At 41.1% G+C, this 19,093-nt stretch overlaps 2 protein-coding genes across 3 annotated transcripts in view; both read right to left on the reverse strand.

Moving 5' to 3' along the window:
- The window catches only part of clcn5b (chloride channel, voltage-sensitive 5b), a 38,971-nt gene extending 31,874 nt beyond the window's left edge, over positions 1-7,097 (reverse strand). The window contains exons 1-2 of one of the 2 annotated variants that reach the window (XM_039822510.1): positions 6,813-7,097; positions 5,680-5,829 (exon numbers count right to left, since the gene is read on the reverse strand). In XM_039822510.1, the coding sequence (XP_039678444.1) occupies positions 5,680-5,818 (139 nt within the window). In that variant the 5' untranslated portion in view covers positions 5,819-5,829; positions 6,813-7,097. Of the gene's footprint in view, positions 1-5,679; positions 5,830-5,919; positions 6,595-6,812 lie in introns of those variants that run through there. The other variant, XM_039822509.1, reaches the window with a different exon arrangement.
- Positions 7,098-13,032: 5,935 nt separating this feature from the next.
- shroom4 (shroom family member 4) overlaps positions 13,033-19,093 on the reverse strand; it is an 80,981-nt gene continuing 74,920 nt past the window's right edge. Inside the window, exons 11-13 of the mRNA XM_039821773.1 lie at positions 17,813-17,983; positions 16,812-16,954; positions 13,033-16,206 (exon numbers count right to left, since the gene is read on the reverse strand). Coding sequence (XP_039677707.1) covers positions 16,050-16,206; positions 16,812-16,954; positions 17,813-17,983 — 471 coding nt within the window. The 3' untranslated portion in view covers positions 13,033-16,049. The remainder of the gene's footprint in view (positions 16,207-16,811; positions 16,955-17,812; positions 17,984-19,093) is intronic.

Genomic DNA, 19,093 nt, shown 5'->3' on the forward strand with positions numbered 1-19,093 from the left:
CCCTAAACATGAGCTGAGTGATTGTTATGATGCCTTTATCTGTTAAAAGGTTTTTATACTGCAAATACACCGCAACCGGGGGCAACCGCTCAAGAACACCTTCCCTTCAAGATGCATTGCTTCTATTGGACTCCTTCCAGATTGTTTAGACTTGGATTGAAAGACACTCCAAATTGTTGGAAATGTAAGACAGAGGACGGCCAATTACTCCATGTCCTAGGACACTGTGATAAGGTCTAGGAATTTTGGACGGGGAGACACGATAACCTATTTCGGATTGCAGGGACCCAGGTTCCATTCTTCCCAAGATTATTTGTTCTAGGAGATCCTAAGCGAAATAGATAAGCACATAAGAAGCTGGGTCCAGACTAGTTTAATGATAGCCAGACAGATTATTTTAAGACAGCGTTTTCCCTCGGTGCACGTATTTGACGGGGGTTTAGGGGTCATCCGTCAAGATAATGTTACCTTAACTCAATACAAATAATGCAATTCCACATCATTTTGGACCATTATTATTACCGTATCTGTGTCTAAAACGTTGGAAAAGCTAGAGCAGATGATAAATAACACAGCTAAAGGCTAATGGCTAAAGAAGTCCACTGGAGACAGACTACAATCATTAGATCTGAGAAAAGTCTTTTGGTTGCATTCATTCGGCATTTTAGGAAGTTGAGAAAAAGTGCTGTCTGTGGGAGAGAAAGCTCCAATTGGAGTGAAATGGGTTTTTTGTACTTTATACATCTAATACATAGACAGAAAAACTATACAGTACAACACACTAAAATATGGGGAAAATCCCCAAAAAGCATAATAGGGGCTCTTTAAGAAAAATGTCCTATAAAACGTTTGCCAGATTGAATGTCTTCACTAGAAAATGGGGAAAGTACTAAAGCTTTCTGGATTTCATGTTGTAAATTGTATGTTTTGTATAATGTTAAAAAAAATTATTGCACACTAGTTGCTGACAGAGGAATAAGAGTACTACTACATTGATATCAACCCAGGCTAGTATTGGCACTAGCAACACCTCCTGGGCTCAAACTCTGCTCTATGAACATTGGAGGTTAATGAGTCCCTGAGCAACAGGTTACACAAGGCTCAACGATTACGACGGCACTAAGAATGGCTTTTAAGAAGACTTGCTTCGCAACAAGTTCAAGTGTGCGCTAATGAGGGCTTTCCACTGCCTCGAGAGGGAACGAAAAGGAGGAAGTTTCTATACTAAAAAAAAGCAAAAAATGCAAGCCGAGACAATGTTTTAATTTAAGTGTCACAACAGGCTGTTTTACTGCTTTGGCCTGTTTAGGACACAACCTGGAGTGTGTTCACTTACAGCTGCACAGTGTCCTATTTAAGCAACATCTGCCATCACAGATAAAAGCACCATTTATGTTTTTGGCATTTTAGACCTTTATTTGTATAGGACAGCTTAGACTTGAAAGGGGAGAGACAGAGAGAGAGAAGGGGAATGACATGCAGCAAAGCCCATATATAGAGGTTTCCTCCTCGGCCGCTGTGCCGAGGAGGAAACCTCTATATATGGGCGCCTGCTCTACCAGGTGAGCTAACCAGGCGTCCAATGATCTAAAACTTTAAAAAAGGTCCCATGGCACGAAAATTTCACTTTATGAGGTCCCCAATTGGCTTGAAATGGTGATAGGTGTAAACCGAGCCCTGGGTATCCTGCTCTGCCTTTGAGAAAATGAAAGCTGAGATGGACTGATCTGGAATCTTCTCCTTATGAGATCATAACGAGAGGTCACCTCCCCTTTCTCTGCTTTGCCCGCCCAGAGAATTTGGCCAACCCATGAGAGAGAGAGACATCATGGCTTTCAAAGGAGCAAAGTGGCAGTTGGTCAAGGCCACACCCCCACCCTTCACCTTGCCCCCCCTCCTCCTCCTCAATAGCTACAGACACAGAAATGGCACATACTAAGGAAAGCTCATTGGGGGACTGGCTCTAGTGGCTTTAATGCTGCACCAAGGCTGAATTTTGGGAAAGAGACTTCAGATACAGTATTAGAGGACCACTAAGGTCTATATAAAAGAGACTTCAGATACAGTATTAGGGGACCACTAAGGTCTATATAAAAGAGACTTCAGATACAGTATTAGAGGACCACTAAGGTCTATATAAAAGAGACTTCAGATACAGTATTAGGGGACCACTAAGGTCTATATAAGAGACTTCAGATACAGTATTAGGGGACCACTAAGGCCTATATAAAAGCATCCAAAAAGCACCATGTCATCGGACCTTTAATGACGAACTCTGCACAGCGGAGGGTGAAATTAACCCGGCCTCACAGCCGAAGGCCTCCTGATTTCCCCGGAGCCTGAAACACAATTATAATCAGTCTGAGGCTACGCAGCGAAGCACTACTATCAGACGGAACACACACACACACACACACACACACACACACACACACACACACACACACACACACACACACACACACACACACACACACACACACACACACACACACACACACACACACACACACACACACACACACACACACACACACACACACACACACACACACACACACACACACACACAATTGTGTGATTTTAAAAATGCATGGTTGTCAGTTTAAAAACAAGACTGTTTCTTCACTCCCCACAAAAAGCTGACAAAGGGGAAACACATGGTTCAACCCAACAGAAGCTGCTTCCATTGAGAGAAAAGCTTGCCTCTTGACTTCTTTCCTGTTGGCACAGTCTTATCTCTCTGTTTCGACTAGTGGGGGTGGTGTGGTGCTGGTGATGTCACAGTGACATCAGTAGTAACCAGGCAGCTGATGTCACCGTCTGACTGTGCTTTTTTTCCTGAATCACTTGAGGTCATATTTCCAATGCATTGGCTTGTCCTCAAAGTTAGAAAATCAATCTTCTTTATGGTCTCTTTTTGGCAAAGATGTTGTGAAGAAAAGAGTTTTTTTTTTTTTGTGATGTCATGATGACGACAGCAGTGACCGGGCAACACCTGATACTACATTTTCCATTGCACTTTTGAATGTAACTCAAATTGCTTTTAATGTGCTGAAAAAGACGTCAATGCCACATGTTGTGCGGCAGCAGGGGAGTCACTTAACAAACGGCCCATTTGTGTGACGTCTTGTTGTGTTATTTTTATTTTTTTAATGTAAGGTTATTTTTTGGACATTTCGGCCTTTAATGGATAGGACAGTTAGATATGAAAGGGGAGAGAGAGGGGGAAGACATGCAGGAAAATCGTCACAGCTCGGACTCGAACCCTGGACCTTCTGCGTCAAGGAATAAACCTCCACATATGTGCGCCTGCTCCACCAACCGAGCTAACCCGGCCACTTGCTGTGTTATTTAACCCCCCCAATGTAGCACAAGTAAACGTTATATTTCAACATGACTGTGTTCCGTCAGATTGTTGAAATATCTTGACGTTTCCGACCGCACTTGAAGGCAGCTTTATTTCAGAGAGAGAGAGAGAGAGAGAGAGAGAGAGAGAGAGAGAGAGAGAGAGAGAGAGAGAGAGAGAGAGAGAGAGAGAGAGAGAGAGAGAGAGAGACGAGCGAGACAGCGTAGAGTGTTTTGTTGTTGCAGGAAACATTCAGCTTCTACACAAACTCCCAGCATTACGCCTTGGTCTGGGTATCTTTCAGTTTAGACGAGGTAAGGAAGACCCATAAATCTGACGTGATAAGACAATACCAGCGGTTATGGCTAACATCTGCATAAACTTCAAACATTTCTTTATCATGCTTTATTGCTTAGGTAACTTCTGGAAGAAGATGCTCTTCTCCAATCCTGCATCTGCAAAAATAAAATCCTTCTTTTTTAAAAAAAAAAAAGGAATCTGAATCACTTTGAGGGGAATTTTAAGTAAGATTTAAACTTCTCCACAGCGCAAATTAACCACCATACATCTGCAGGAGGTTAATAGGGTTGTTAATCAATACCAGTGACTCAACAATAACCTTGCCTGGAGCTGCAAACTTTACAAACAAAAAAGGCTAAAAACCTCTGTTTTCAAGCCAAAAATGCAAAATGCCAAACTATCGCTCTAGTTTACATGCTAATGTATTAATCCTTCACCTGATATTTCTTCTGCATCTCTAGTTCAGTTAGCTAACATGAGGCATCTCCATAGTGAATTGCTGAGGTCTTACACGGATGTCATGATGACATAAGCAAAGCAGCCATCAATCATTAATGTGAGATAAATCTCTTCACCTGTGCAATAAAAGTTATAATGCTGCAAGCCTGTCATATCCGGCCATTTGGAGGTTGTTGTACTAGGGGGCAGTTTTTTTTTTTTTTTTTTAAAGGGGCAACACATTAAGATGACATCATCAGTAACCGGGCAGCCCTGGTGCAGAAACAGTCAGTACGTTGGTGAGCTACTCCCACAAACATTACTAGTACTATAACTCACTTTAATGGTTGTTTTTATGTTCTGATGTGAAGTCAAACCAAAATACAGCAAATCAGGTTGATACAGTAAGTTTCTCTGTGTGTGTGTGTGTGTGTGTGTGCGCACGCGTGTAGTATGTGATTATTCAGATGAATGACCATGACTCCGTGAAAGCATGCGACACACACTCACTGTACCCAGCGATTACAGATAGGCCTATAACTGAACGGTAGACTTAAGGGCTCTTACAGACACCCAATGTTATTAATGCTTACATGTTCTACCATGAAAAACACTGCTTCAGGAATACTTTGAGAACATCAACTCTGCAGCAGTCCAACAACTCATCACAGCCTGCAGTGCCAGGACTACAAATCTGAGGTTAGCAATTTAGCCACACAAGCGTTTATAGATTTTCTTCCTTTTGTTAGAAAACAACGACATCAGGTCCCTTGTCGAAAGCTCTAGTTGAAGGCCGTAAAGCTTAAAGCCTCCAATCTCTCAGTTCAAACAAAAACACACGAGGGTTCAAAGTAAGTCAAGTTTTATGATGTTTGATGAAATCTTTACTGCCACCTACAATTCAATTTAAATACCAATTCAAACAGGTGAGCCATTACAGAGTGACAGGTCTTGGAATTTAAAAACAGGTAATAAAAGAGGTTATATTACCTAAGATTATAGGTGGTCATGGTCAGTGCCTTAAACCTCCAAGCAGTGGTGGAATGTAAGTACATTTAAGTACTGTACTTAAGTACAAATCTGAAGTACTTTACTTGTGTCTTTTCATTCCACTTTCTACTTCTACTCTACAACCACTCCACTACATTATACAGAGACATATTGTACTTGTTACTCATATAGTGTGGTATACCAGTGTGGTATTAGTACTTTTAATAATAAATGAGTGCAGTGAATATAACTAAATGATCTGAATACTTCTTCAACCACTGCCTCCAACTTGGCCCCGATTTGACTTTCAGTTTCCAGACTTCTAGCGGCGATTCAACACAACAGTTTGAATAAACTTTAATTAAAGATTTCTACAACATCTTGAAGCCCATTGTATAATGTTTCTGATAGTATCCTCGTAGCCTATAGTCCCCAACCTTTTTGCAACCACAGGAATATTTCGATCCATTTGTTTGCATACAATCTTTAGTTGGAAAAAAAAAAAGACAACCTACTCGTACCAAATAGTGCCTACTATGGAAACTCCTTCCCCCAGCTGTAAACTGGACCTTTGCCTCCAAAACAATTCTCTGCGCGGTTACCTGAGCTGAGAGGGGGGTCGTCGTCCGTGGTGGAGAAGTCCAGTGTGGCTCCTGCAATGTCCACCATCTCGTCATCGTCGTCGTCGCTGGGCTGATGAAGGCTGTCAAAGCTCCCGCTGCGGTAGCCAGGGTTTTCCATCCTTTCAAATCCTGTTACACAACAAAGAGGGCAGAGTCCGTTTAGCAATTAGCGACAGCGTCTGGGATGTTTAACCACCGCGGGATAATGACTAGCTTTACCTCTTTCACTGTCGGCTGCGTATTTTCGATACAAGCTCACCCAAAACTGAAACATTGTCACCAGAGCAACAGCGGCTTCTTTAAACAGCCACTCCCCTTATCCACTTAACTTTATTTTTCATAAAACAAAACACTGGGTTTGTGGGGCTCTTAGGAAAACAGCCGACTGGGACGCCAAATACTGGTCCTACCACACGGTGCATCATCACAGAGCAACTCCAGTTACAGGGACGTTTTCGCAACCACTTCCGCAGTTTCTTTCGGCTCTTTTAGTTAGCTAGCACTGAAAACAGCTGAAGAAACCACTTGCATACTAACATAGAGAAGACGAATAGCCTAGCGACCAATGAGATAAGCGTTTAGCCGTGCTACATATGACCAGCGGTAAGACCGTTCAGCGCTGGCTATGCCACTTTTTATTTAAGCCTACTTTAGGAGAGCGGTGGAAGCTACCCTCGGTGTGGCCCACTGCTTAAAGTTCAAATTATTTCAACTTTGACATCGTTGCCGCTGACCGTTCAAAGTTGGTTGAGGTAGGAATAGTCGAAGAGGTAGCCAAGACCGAGTATATATGTATATATCTATGGAAGCAATGATGATGATGACGGCGGCGGCAACGGCACAGCTGCGCTCTGATGCACATTTGTTTCCAACGGCATGCGCCGCTTGCGATAAACCCAGCGGTAAACCGCGTAACGTTAGCCGCGCTACGCTCTGCGCCCTACCTCGCGGTTTTTACCGCCGCGCTGACCGTGTAGCTACTCTTATCACAAACAGACACAATAACAGTTCAGCTAACTTAGTTAAATGTCACCGCACTCATCCTTCAACTCCCATGTACATGTAGTTTTATGAATAAAGACGGGAGATGCTAAATGAAGGCCTGACTTTACCCGTGGAGAAAGAAAGCCGCCTTCCAGCTCAGTGGAGAAGTCTTGTGACTCGGATTTGCTCCGCCGCCGCCGCCGTCTTCTATGGCAGGCTGCTAATGTCAACAGTAGCCAGAGTAAACTTAACGCTTTTGCGTCAGTCTTCGTCCCAGAAGCGACTATGACGAGATGTACTTACGGAGGCAACAATACAGCATTAGCTACAGTCTGATAACATTACCCAACATTATGAAATTATATACGACTGTCCGCAGTACGTGTTTTTGCCACTTCAAAATAAAAACGCCAATCCAGTGTTAAGTTACCAAGAATTAGCTACCATTTCCGTTTACGCAGTTGGTTAAAGCTACCGTACACAATCTTTGCCGAGCTTATAACATGGCACATTTTACGACTTTATTATGAGCGCTTAATAACTCTTCTTTTTTTCTTTTTTTTTTTTACAGTAGATGATAGGTACAATTGCGTTTGTTTTTAAAACGTCACATTATGCCGTTTTAATTTGAAGGCCGAACTACTCAATTTCCGGTTTAACTGCCTTATCACAGATGCCTTGACATTACGAGAACATGAGCATCTGTGCTCTCAGGAAAATCAGTCGAGTCAAGAGCTATCGCCGCTTCTCCAACTGGGTCAGTGGAGCAGTTCGACTAATCGGTCATTTGTTATTTTCACTGCATACAAATGTTATTCAGTAGCATAATGAACAGGAACATTAGATGTGCTACATATATTAACTTTTCATATTGATAAATAAAAAGTCAATTAAATTAACATTTAATTAATATTTTGTTCTTAAGTTATTTTAAGATAAAAAAAAACAAACAAAATGGGCCGATTACATTTGTACTCAGCCAAAACCTAGAATTTAGTAATGAAAATGATGTGAAATGTAATACTCAGGAGGGGAAAGTCTCTGTGTGCTCAACCGAGGTGTGGCATCTCACCAGTACCACTAGGCTACATCTTAAAATACCTGATTTTGTCAGTTATGTGATTAAATTACATAGAAAATGCAATTAATGTGCCATTTATATCACAAGCCAAGAAACAAGTGTCTCATGGAAGATATTGAAGTGATGAAAAGAGTCTACAACAAAGACACTAGTATCTGGACAATGCATGATTACTGAGAAAAACATCAATGTTGTGTTTCTTAGTTTTAGTATGTGTTTAGCTGTGATGATCAATGATTTGTTTGTAATGGACCATTTCAATGGGATAAAAAAAAAAAACTGTTAAAGGGCGACACCTTGTGGTCATCTGTAGAAATGAATCAGGGCTCCCTCTGAGGAAAAGTGGAGCATTTAAAGGAGAAAATATTCCCCAAGTTTACAGGGAGTGTGTGTGCAGACAGTTCTGTTATCCTGGTTTATGTCTACAGCTCTGATCAATCATTGCGACCGCTTTTCCTTCATTACTTACCGTGATGCCTTGTTTCTCTCTCTGCACACCTCCCACTCCATTCATCTTCTTCTTTTTCTCCACTCCACCTCTCTGCTCCTGCTCAGCCCAACATAAACATGTCTCCACCCTGCCTCCCACGGTGGTTCATGTTTTACTGGGGCCTGTTTCTCATCACTTCCGTCTCTTTCATAAAAAAAAAACTCATTCGTTCAAGTTCTTTATTTGTTGAAGTGATATTGCAATAATACAATCTTTCTTCCTCCATTATTTCACACCTTTGTTTTCCGCTTTATACCCATTTCACCCTTTTATTTCTGCTCATGTTCTTAGATGTGGGTCACTTCACCTCGTCTGTCTGCACTCATTCACGCCTCCATGTTTTGTCTTTCATCCTTCTCTCTCTCTTTACATTCCCATCAGTCCTCTGTTCTTCAAACTGGGTCAGACAGAAGAATGCACCCCCTTGCTTCCCCCAAAACACAGATTCTTCACTTCTACGACAGCTGTTTTATGTATTATCTCCACAGAGCAGCAACCACTAACTCTCTCTGTCTCTGTGAGGCCAAACATGACCAACTAAAACACCGTTCTCTCATCTAGCTTTCAGTTTTTATTAATGGCTCCGGCTCTAGGTACCATTAAAAGTACCACTCAGTGGACAGATCCACATATGTTATCGTCTAAAACAACATTATCCCGCCGCCCCACGGGCATCCCCTGAGGTGGTTGTGAAATAATTTCAGGATGAGATGTAAAAAAAAAGAATAGAAAAAAAAAATTCTCACACAAAACAGGCTTTTAGAATTTCTTGTGATACTTAAAAATGCCGCTGTCTTGTGAAGTAATACGTATTTTCAGCTCCCGAGGTTCCTTCCAACAATTAATGAATCATCTCTTGCTGGCATCACACATTAGGGAAGCACATTTTGGCCAAGAAAATAACAATAAAAGAGATGAAAAGGTAGGAGTAATACAAATATAAATGGTAAGTGAAAATGGAACAATTTCTTGCTGTGTGGCTGGAACAATCTCAATTTTCGATAAATGACACACCAAGTAAAACATTATGTAATAATAAGTAACATAGTTACTACAGGATGCACAAAGTCATTGAGGGGACCCAAACCTATCATGGGATTAGTGGGGCCAAACAGCATAATCTCTGTTTTACTCTCATTTAGTTTTAAAACATTTTGGGCCAACCACTCTTTGACGTCATTTAAACAGTCAAGTAGCGACGTCAGGGGGCTGCCCTCATGTTTTCTGATTGGCATATACATTTGACAGTCATCAGCATAAAGATGATAGGAGATGCCATGCTTTTTGAAAACTGTTCCTAGTGGAAGAAGGTACAGTGCAAACGGTATAGGACCAAGAATTGAACCCTGGGGGACCCCACAGTTCAAAGGTGCAGTTGATGAGGTAGAGTCCCCTATTTTAACAAAAAAGCATCTCCCTGAAAGATATGACTGAAACCACTTTAGGGCAGTCCCCCCGACTCCCACACAGTTTTCCAAACGAGATAAAAGAATTTTGTGGTCAACTGTGTCAAAAGCTGCAGTGAGATCTAAAAGCACTAGAATGGCTGAATCACCAGAATCTGTCATTAAGAACAGATCATTAAAAAACTTTAAAAGTGCCGACTCAGTGCTATGAAATACTTTAAAACCTGACTGAAAAGTATCTAAGATACCATGTGCCTCCAGAAAAGACTGTAGCTGCACAAACACACAATGCACGTGTTAGTTTTAGGATTGATTTTAAGATTTTATTGTTTGTTTTTAAAGCTGTGAATGGATTGGCCCCAACATATATTTCGGACCTCATCCAAATTTATACGCCAGCGCGGACACTGAGGTCAGAGGGCCAGCTCCAGCTTGTGGTCCCCAAGTCAAGACTTAAGACTCGGGGGGACAGGGCTTTTTCTGTGGTTGGACCAAAACTCTGGAATGCCCTGCCCCTCCATGTCCAAACTGCCCCTACAGTTGAGTGTTTTAAGGCACGTCTAAAGACACATTTTTATTCTTTGGCTTTTAATTCTGTGTGAGTTATGTGGTCCACTGTGGTCTTTATTCTTTTCCATATATATATATATATATATATATATATATATATATATATATATATATATATATATATATTTTTTTTTTAAACTGATGTTTTTATCTTGTTTAAATAATTTTATATTAATTGTTTTGTATGTTCTGAGTTTTCTGTGCAGCACTTTGGAAACTTTGTTTGTAAAATGTGCTATAGAAATAAAGTGGATTGGATATGATACATATTTTATAATCTCAATTTAAAAAGTCATAATTTTTATTTACCATCTCCATAACTCAGTTTTAAATTGTATGTCAAAACTTGAATGTCATAGACATAGTTTCAACATAGAAAATAACAAATGTGCCTATAGACCACAATTATTACAGAAAGTAAATAAATCACTTTACTGTCACATCATTTTTAAACAAAACTATTAAATCTTGACTTATCTTGTAACGTTGACATAGAAAGAAAAGATTGTGGGTGCGTGGGTAGCTCTGCTGGTAGAGCAGGCGCCCATATGTAGAGGTTTACTCCTCGACGCAGCGGCCGCAGGTTCGACTCCGACCTGTGGCCCTTTGCTGCATGTCATTCCCCATTTCTCTCCCCTTTCATGTCTTCAGCTGTCCTATATAAATAAACCCCTAAAATGCCAAAAAAAAGGGTAAAGATTACGACTTCATCTTAATTTCAAATCCCCCCACATTTTTATTTATATAGCCCCAAATAATATTTAATATTTGAGGGCTTTACAAATATGTAACATTATGACATATGACACCTTATACCCGAGTGAATATTTGCGTCGCATTAGTGATGCTTGTATTATTCTGAAATGTGCCGTTCTGCACGATGAGTATTTTTATATTTATACTAGTATATTTTGATGCTTATGTACTTTTACTTAAGTATGATTTTGAATGCAGGACTTTTACTTGTACACACTTGTACACTTTGGTACTGCTACTTTTACTCAAATAAAATATCTGAGTACATCCACTTATTCCTGTAAAAACTGATAACAGGACAATGTTCAAACTAAATGAGCATTTAGTTCCAGTCTCCTTCCACCGCTGCTGTTTTGATTAGTTGATTTCTAATTTAATTATGAGGTGAAAATACTCTATTTTGGTGACTTTTTATGCACTAATTTGTGCTGGATTAGCTCGTCTGCTGGTATCTTAACGACGCTTTTTGATGCACCCAAAATATTTACAACAATGTTGTCAAATTGCTTACCAAGATCATGTACCACTAGGGCTGGGCAATATATTGATATTATATCGATATCGTGATATTAGGCTAGATATCGTCTTAGATTTTGGATATCGTAATATCGTGATATGATATAAGTGTTCTTTTCCTGGTTTTAAAGGCTGCATTACAGTAAAGTGATGTACTTTTCTGAACTTACCAGACTGTTCTAGCTGTTCTATTATTTGCCTTTCCCCCACTTAGACATTATGTCCACATCACTGATGATTATTTATCTAAATATATAAGTGTGAAGATATTTTGTCAGAGCACCAATTGTCAACACTAGAATATCGCCGCAATATCGATATCGAGGTATTTGGTCAAGAATATTGTGATATCTGATTTTCTCCCTATTGCCCAGCCCTATGTACCACCTTTTTTTGCACGCCTCAAACATTTTGCTATGAGTGTATAAGTGTGTTAGTTGCGTGGATTGTTGTTACATTAAAGGTACTTTATTGTCACATACACATAGCGAAATGTATTCTTGGTTATTTAACCCATCCCTCAAGGGAGCAGCATGCAGCAGGCAGCCATTTACAGCAGGGGACCAACTCCAGACCTGAGCCAGTGCCTTGATCAAAGGCACCTTTTTTTTTTTTTTTTCACGGTGGGGGAAACCGGAGCACCCGAAGGAAACCCATTTGCATGGGGAGAACATACAAACTCCCGGAATGACCTGGATTCGAACCCAGAACCTTCTTGCTGCTGGGAGGCCACAGTGCTAACCATTGGGCCACCATTGCTGCAGACATTAGATGTTACACATTCACAAACGTGGTGCTTTTAACAAAATCAGGGCTTCGGTTTGGTTTAGATCATTTTTATGTGAGGGGGGGGATTCAAATTATTTTTATTTTATATTTTTAAAAGACACTCGTTTATCACAACAACAAAAAAACTAGTTAAAATGAAAAAAAAAAATGGACTTAAACTATGGACCTATGGTGGCCGGGTTAACTCAGCTGGTAGAGCGGGCGCACATATGTAGAGGTTTATTCCTCGACGCAGAAGGTCCAGGGTTGGAATCTGACCTGTGACGGTTTCCTGCATGTCTCCACCCCCTTCTCTCCCTTTTCATATCTCAGCTTTCCTATCCATTAAAGGCAGAAATGCCCCCCCCAAAAAAAGAGTCCGAACCCCGCTGTCTACCAGGCCTGCATCTCTGGTTTTTGGGCTTTGAATGGCTCTGTGGCCCCCAGCTGATCGATCCCCCACACCGCAGGACCACCAAAATGTTTTATTGAGCTCTTCTCTTAGAGCGTGAGCACTTACTTTCTTCCACACATCTCTCCAGCTCCTGCAGAGCGGCTCAATGCAACGACTGCAGCTCCGGCACTCCACTTATCCGTCAACCTCCATTTGCCCTCGGTCATATTTACTTAACCGTTCCACCTCATTCAAGGAACAGTCCCCCCCCCCCCCCAGAAGGGAATACATTTCAGCACCGGACCCTGAAGCAGCATAAAGAGACCATTCACCCAGGAGGATATCAGTCACAACAGGAGACGTGAAGCTAGTTTAAAATACTATTATTATTATTTATGGTACTTTTTTCTCCTCGAGTGAGTGTTTTTGCAGTTACACAATTTGTAATGCATATTACAACAACAACAACAACAACAACAAAAAAATTACATGAATAGAAGAAATATACTCTCAACAAGCAACGCTCGTTCCTCTCTGGTCAAGTCAATACGTTTCCAGTCGGTTTAGAAAATGGCTGTTATAGTACAAGAATACACAAAATATGTACAATCAACAAGTAAATATGTGTATACGAAAGCTCAGGGTTGTTTGGTATTAAAACAGCAGGAATCATCTGAGAACAAACCACGGAAAAGAGGAAAATACCAAGTGTAAAAGTAACTTTTAATAGACTTCAAGCTGCAGATTTGCTTGATCAACCAGTGAAACTGATAAAGTAGAAAATGATTAAGTGTTCAGCAAGGCCACCTTTTATTTTTAATTTTTGGGGCATTTCTGCCTTTGATAGGAAGGCTGAGATATGAAAGGGGACAGAGAGTGGGGGGGGGGGAGGGGGGAGACCTGCAGGAAAACCGTCACAGGTTGGACTCGAGCCCTGGGCCTTCTGCGTCGAGGAATAAACCTCTGCATATGTGCGCCCGCTCTACCAGCTGAGTTAACCGGGCCACAGCAAGGCCATCTTTGAACAGCCAAAATATACACATTCCCTCTTCCCAAATCCCTCCCATCTCTTTTTGAGCTGCAGTTTTATTTAATTTGTTTTTTATTTTTTCTTTGTTTGATTTACTCAGACAGGCTGTTCTGAAACTTGTCCTGTCCAAGGTTTAGGTTACCGGTTAAAGCTCGGGAGACCGTCTTTGGCAACGTCACAAATCACAATAAGTCAAGGCAGGTTAAAGCACAAATTGAATTCACAAATTGAGAAAACAAGATTGAGTTTTTCTATGCGTTTCGTACGGAAGCCCTAAGAGGCCGGTGAGAAAAAAAATAAAATTTCAGGTGATCCATTTAAATCTGATTTAAATTGTTTTCTCTCCTGTGTTTTATGACTTTAGAATAGGTGAAAAAGGGTTTTTGCCAGGTGAAAATTAAAAAAAGTTTTGCCAGGCTCATTTTTCAGATTTAGATGAGAAGCACCACTCGAAACACTACTCTCATATCTATGCGAGTTCAAATTGAACGTAAATCCAGCAGCCGTTCAGCTTAGCTTAGCATAAAGACTGGAAACCGAGGGAAACAGCTAGCCTACACGTACCATCACCTCTAAAGCTCCCTAATCACCACATTATATCTCGTTTGTTTATATAGCGTGTTGAACAATGAGCTTCAGAGGTGCTGTTAGCCAGATTTTGTTACCTTTGGACAGCGCCAAGCTAGCCGTTTCCAGTCTTTATGCTAAGCTACGCTAACAGGCAGCTGGCTGTAGCCATATACCGTATAAACATGAGAGTGGTATTAATCGTTTCATCTAACTCTCAACAAAAAAAAAAAAAATGTCAGTAAGCGTTCTTTTAAACCACAGTCTCCAGTAAATATTAAATGTATGAATGAAATGTCAACTGGGACTGGCGGACGAGTTAGGGGCAAAAAAAACTTCACAAGCTAACGACAAAAAACTGGAACTCTTTGTTTTGAGACAAACCAAACTTTCCCCCGTCAAAATATACAGTAAACGTCGACTCTTCCCGGTTTTCTCGTTCTCTTTTACAACCTTTTTTTTTTTTTTTTACAACCGATTCCAGTCATTCCAAAACAAAATCACTATATACACACACATCGTATACATTATAAACACAAGTCTTCTGTACATAACAGCTACTTAGTGACAGTATAACGCGTCGGTGGAGTGTCAAACCCCACGCAGTAACACACGTTACAGTAATGGGAATACAAAGTGATATATCGAGTATGGTAGATAATACAGTATATGTATTGCCAGCGAACAAAGGTGAATACAAAACGAGATTACAGTTAATAATGCTGAATCTCACAATATTGACTTTAGTGTCGTTAATGGAAACACAGTTTCTTAGTGTGAAAGCACCCAAAAAACAAAAAAAAAGTCTCGATTCTCTGAACCAGGAGATTTAAATACAAAAGAAAACACAACAACAACGACAAAAAGCAGCGTGTCAGCGACACATTCATCAGGAGAAAATGTCTTTGGCAACGTAGTGTTAGAAGAAGAGTAGTGTCATAAGTGTTTCAGGCACTTCATGTGAAGCAGAGGGTATACTTTTTTCTTTTTTTTTTTCTTTTTTTATTATATAAGTGAAAAACATCCTTTTCTTTGCCGTCTATGTTCACAAACTTGTGTCTCAGTGTCCAAATCCATTAATCCTCTTTTTCTAACCATCAAACATGCCCTCGGCTCTCTAATCACAGTTCTGGGGACGAGTTGTCCTTATGTTTCTGGTGTATTTGTTGCATTTTAAAATGTCGGACGTCTCTAGTTAATTGTTTCTGTGAGTCTATGCTCAACTTTCTTCTTCTTCTTCTTCGTTTCTTCCTGGGCTGTAGCACTAAAGTCCAATCTTTTCTCTTGTTGACACCCCCGGACTCAGGCCTCCTGTTTTGGTCTGGGCCAGCATTGGGTGTTACCGAAAAACTTTCAGGGGTGTTTTTAGCCGCTATAGCTGTTGGTTTGGTCCTTCAACTTCGGAAATCGACATGTCTCCTAATCCTTAAAGCAAAAGTTTGAAATTTTTTGGATTGCTAAATATGAAGCTAATATGAAGCTTAGCACCCGGGCTAAGAATTAGTCTGGCCCGTAAAACATGGAGTAACGTGTACATAACGGGGATTTTCGGATGCTGCTGGCAGACATGAGAGTGGTGTCGATCTTTTCGCATAACGCATGGCAGGAAAGTGAAGAAGTATACTTCCCAAAATGTCAAACTATTCCTTTAAGAGACTCTGTAAAGCAGTGTTTGCTAAACGGGTCTCCATCCTCTTTGCTCCTTCACTTGTTGTCTTGAAACTGACTTAGTGTGACTACAAGCCCCTGCTTCTTCATCTCTTTAGGTTTTTTTTTTTTTTTTTTTCTCAATAATGTCCGTATCCCATCGACATACCCATTCCGATCCCCAGCCCCAGCCCCAGGCTCTCCCTCAGCCCCCTCAGCTGCTCCTCTCCCAGCCGGGTCTTGTCCTCCAGCTGCCTCTGCTCCACCAGCAGCGCCGCCTTCATCTTCACAAAGTGGCTACGAGGGGGGGAAAAAACCCAGACATACACATTTTTTAAATATTCACTAATGAAACATGTAACTTAGTATACAGTACGGACCATACATGGATTGATCAGTGAACTATGTGACTCTTAAATTGTAAACCTTTTGGCACTTTAAATTACTTTTTTGTTTGCTTATCTTATCCTTTATATTTATGGCATTTTGTGAATTTTAATGTTTTTATGATGTGCTATGTTATCCTGTCTGTTCTACACTATCAGCTCACCACACTAAGTTCCTAACAATGTTTGCTTTAATGGCAACAAAGATAAGTCACCTAATATTCAGACTTTGAGCAGGTTTGATCATTTAGGTTCTTGTTACTGTGACCTAAAACCAGCAAACCCTTTTGAGTCCATTTCTTTGAAATTTTCGAAATTTCGTGGCCAATAAAACATTTTCTTGTTTGTTAATGTCTTTGTGGTAACATGTCTGTATAACCCTTCCCTGTTCCTTTTTCATACAACAGCCCAAACGGGACAATAAAATGCTGGTCTATCAAAAAGCTTGCGGTCACGTACCCGATCAGCAGCCTGTATTTGGCATGCGTTATGCTGCTGAGGGGTAGTGTGTTGTACCTGTAGTCTCTGTGCTGCTCGGGGGAGAGGCAGCGGGCCAGCACCCGGCTGACGGCCTGCTCTCGGCGGTCGACGTGGTCCTTCAGGTCCTGAGCCTCAGACAGCTGCCTCAGGAGCTGACGCTTCTTCTCCAGCAGGGGGAGCTAGAGGGCAGCGATACAGAAAGACACCAGGGTAGTACATTTTCTCCATTTAAAAAGGTGCAATAAGATTGTTGATATTTCAACTCAACTGCCAAACAAATCTAACTCCCCCCCTATTTATCCCTATCTATTTATTATTGCTATTTGTCTGATTTATTATTCTGTACAGAAGACATGTTGTCTGGCTGATGGTGACGTTTAGAAGTCAGAGAGACTAAATCCGTTCAGATTACGGATCATCTACAGCCTGTTGTTTATTAACATCAGCAACAGATCGCATGTAGAGCATTTTAAGAGCTACTCTGTCTTCATAAAAACAACTGGAGACTGTGTAGGAGCTGATATATGGGTCTGATAACATTTTAATAAATCGGAATCGGACCTAACAGGATGTGAGTGTTTCTGGGACTTCCTGTTCAGCCTGAAGGCTGCTGGAAGCGGCTGGAAACTGTCCGACTTGACCGCGGATTCCTGTCACCGCCCCCGGCTGCTGCCGCCAGCTCTCGTCCACTTTACAGGCGAGGCGCAGTTCATCTCGAACGAGCCTATTCACTGGTCAATGGGAGTGTCTCTCAGTGGACTCGCATGCCATTTGTGCACACATTTTTTCCCATCCTTTCCATCAATACATAGCCCGATTCCCTTAAAGATACAATTTAGCACAAGGCTCACTTGTGTACGTTAAAGATGCCATGCTGCCCCACAGGCTCTGAATATGATGCTGAAGTTTAGTTTGAGTTTACTATCAATTAAACTATTAAAAGACCCATTTTGGGGGCATTTAAAAGCTGTGTTTAACTTCAGCAAATTACACGTACACCTGGCCACCCCCACTGCCCTTCCTCCTCCCCTCCTCACCCTCTCGTGGTGCTCCGTCTCGGGGTCCAGGGTCTCCAGCGTGGTCTCCACTCTCAGCAGCCGGCCGGACAGCGACAGCAGCAGGCTCACCACCTTGTCCAGGTCGCCGATGAACATGCGGAACTTGTCCACCTCGTTGGGCTTACACACCGCCACCACCATGCTCTCCACCTGGGGACGCAGACAGAGAGACACAGAATAGCGAGAGAGAAAAAAATTAGGGATCGGCAGAGATGGGAGTAAGTCACACATGGGCAAGTCGCAAAGCAAGTCTCAAGTCTTAACCTTCAAGTCTCAAGCAAGTCCAAGTCATTTTTGTGACAATCAAGCAAGTCAAGTCAAGTCATAGCTTTGGTCAAGCAAGTCACAAGTCAAGTCATACAAAAGTTTCCATTTTTAAACAAGCTAAAGACAGTGATTATGAACTGCTGAGTTTTATTTGCATTTTTTACTCAAAGAACATTGCGTCCACATACATTGAAGAGTTTAAATTAACACAGATAAAAAAAATCACAGCCTAAAACTGATATTAGGCCAACAATAAATCAACATTGTTCAATATGCCTCAAACATGACATCAAATCATGAAATTCCTTCAAACAATTAAAGTATGATGGTTCCTAAGTCAAATAATATTCTTCAAAAATGGCTCACTTTTATGAGACAGAAACACATCCTTTCATCCTTTAACCTTCTCTTAAAGAACAAAACATATTCTTTAGGAGTAGCTGAATCCCACCACCTTTGCTTATCACATGGAATGGAAAGTATATGTTGATATTTGACAGTGTATTTGTGAGTGAATGTGTGCGTGTTTGAGAAAGAAAGAGAGTGAAAAGTTATTAATATTGGTGAGTGAATGTGCGTGTGTGTGAGAGTGCGTTGTATGTGTGCCTAGCTTTAATTATTCACATACTTACGTCTGCATGTGTGTGTGTTTATGAGAGAGAGAGAGAGAGAAAAAAAAAAAAAGAGAGAGAGAGAGCGAGCAGTTTGTGTTGTGTGTGTGTGTGTGTGTGTATGTGTGCCTAGTTTTATTCGGCTCAACAAAGAGGGGAGGGTGTGCTTATTCATGGCCAAAAACTGAAGGGACTTCTGTCCATCACAAACGTCCAAATAGTAGTTCAGCTGAATATGGGGACTGGAACCCGAATCTCTCCCGATTTGAAGTGTCTGATGAAATTCGACGTCGGAAATAAGTACTGCAGACCTTGCAAACTGCCATTTGTTTTCTCTTTGCCTGGTCAGATGTGTAATCCTTATAGCCAAACTTTATTATTT

The sequence above is a fragment of the Perca fluviatilis genome, chromosome 14 (genome assembly GCF_010015445.1).
Source record: "Perca fluviatilis chromosome 14, GENO_Pfluv_1.0, whole genome shotgun sequence".
NCBI lineage: Eukaryota > Metazoa > Chordata > Actinopteri > Perciformes > Percidae > Perca > Perca fluviatilis.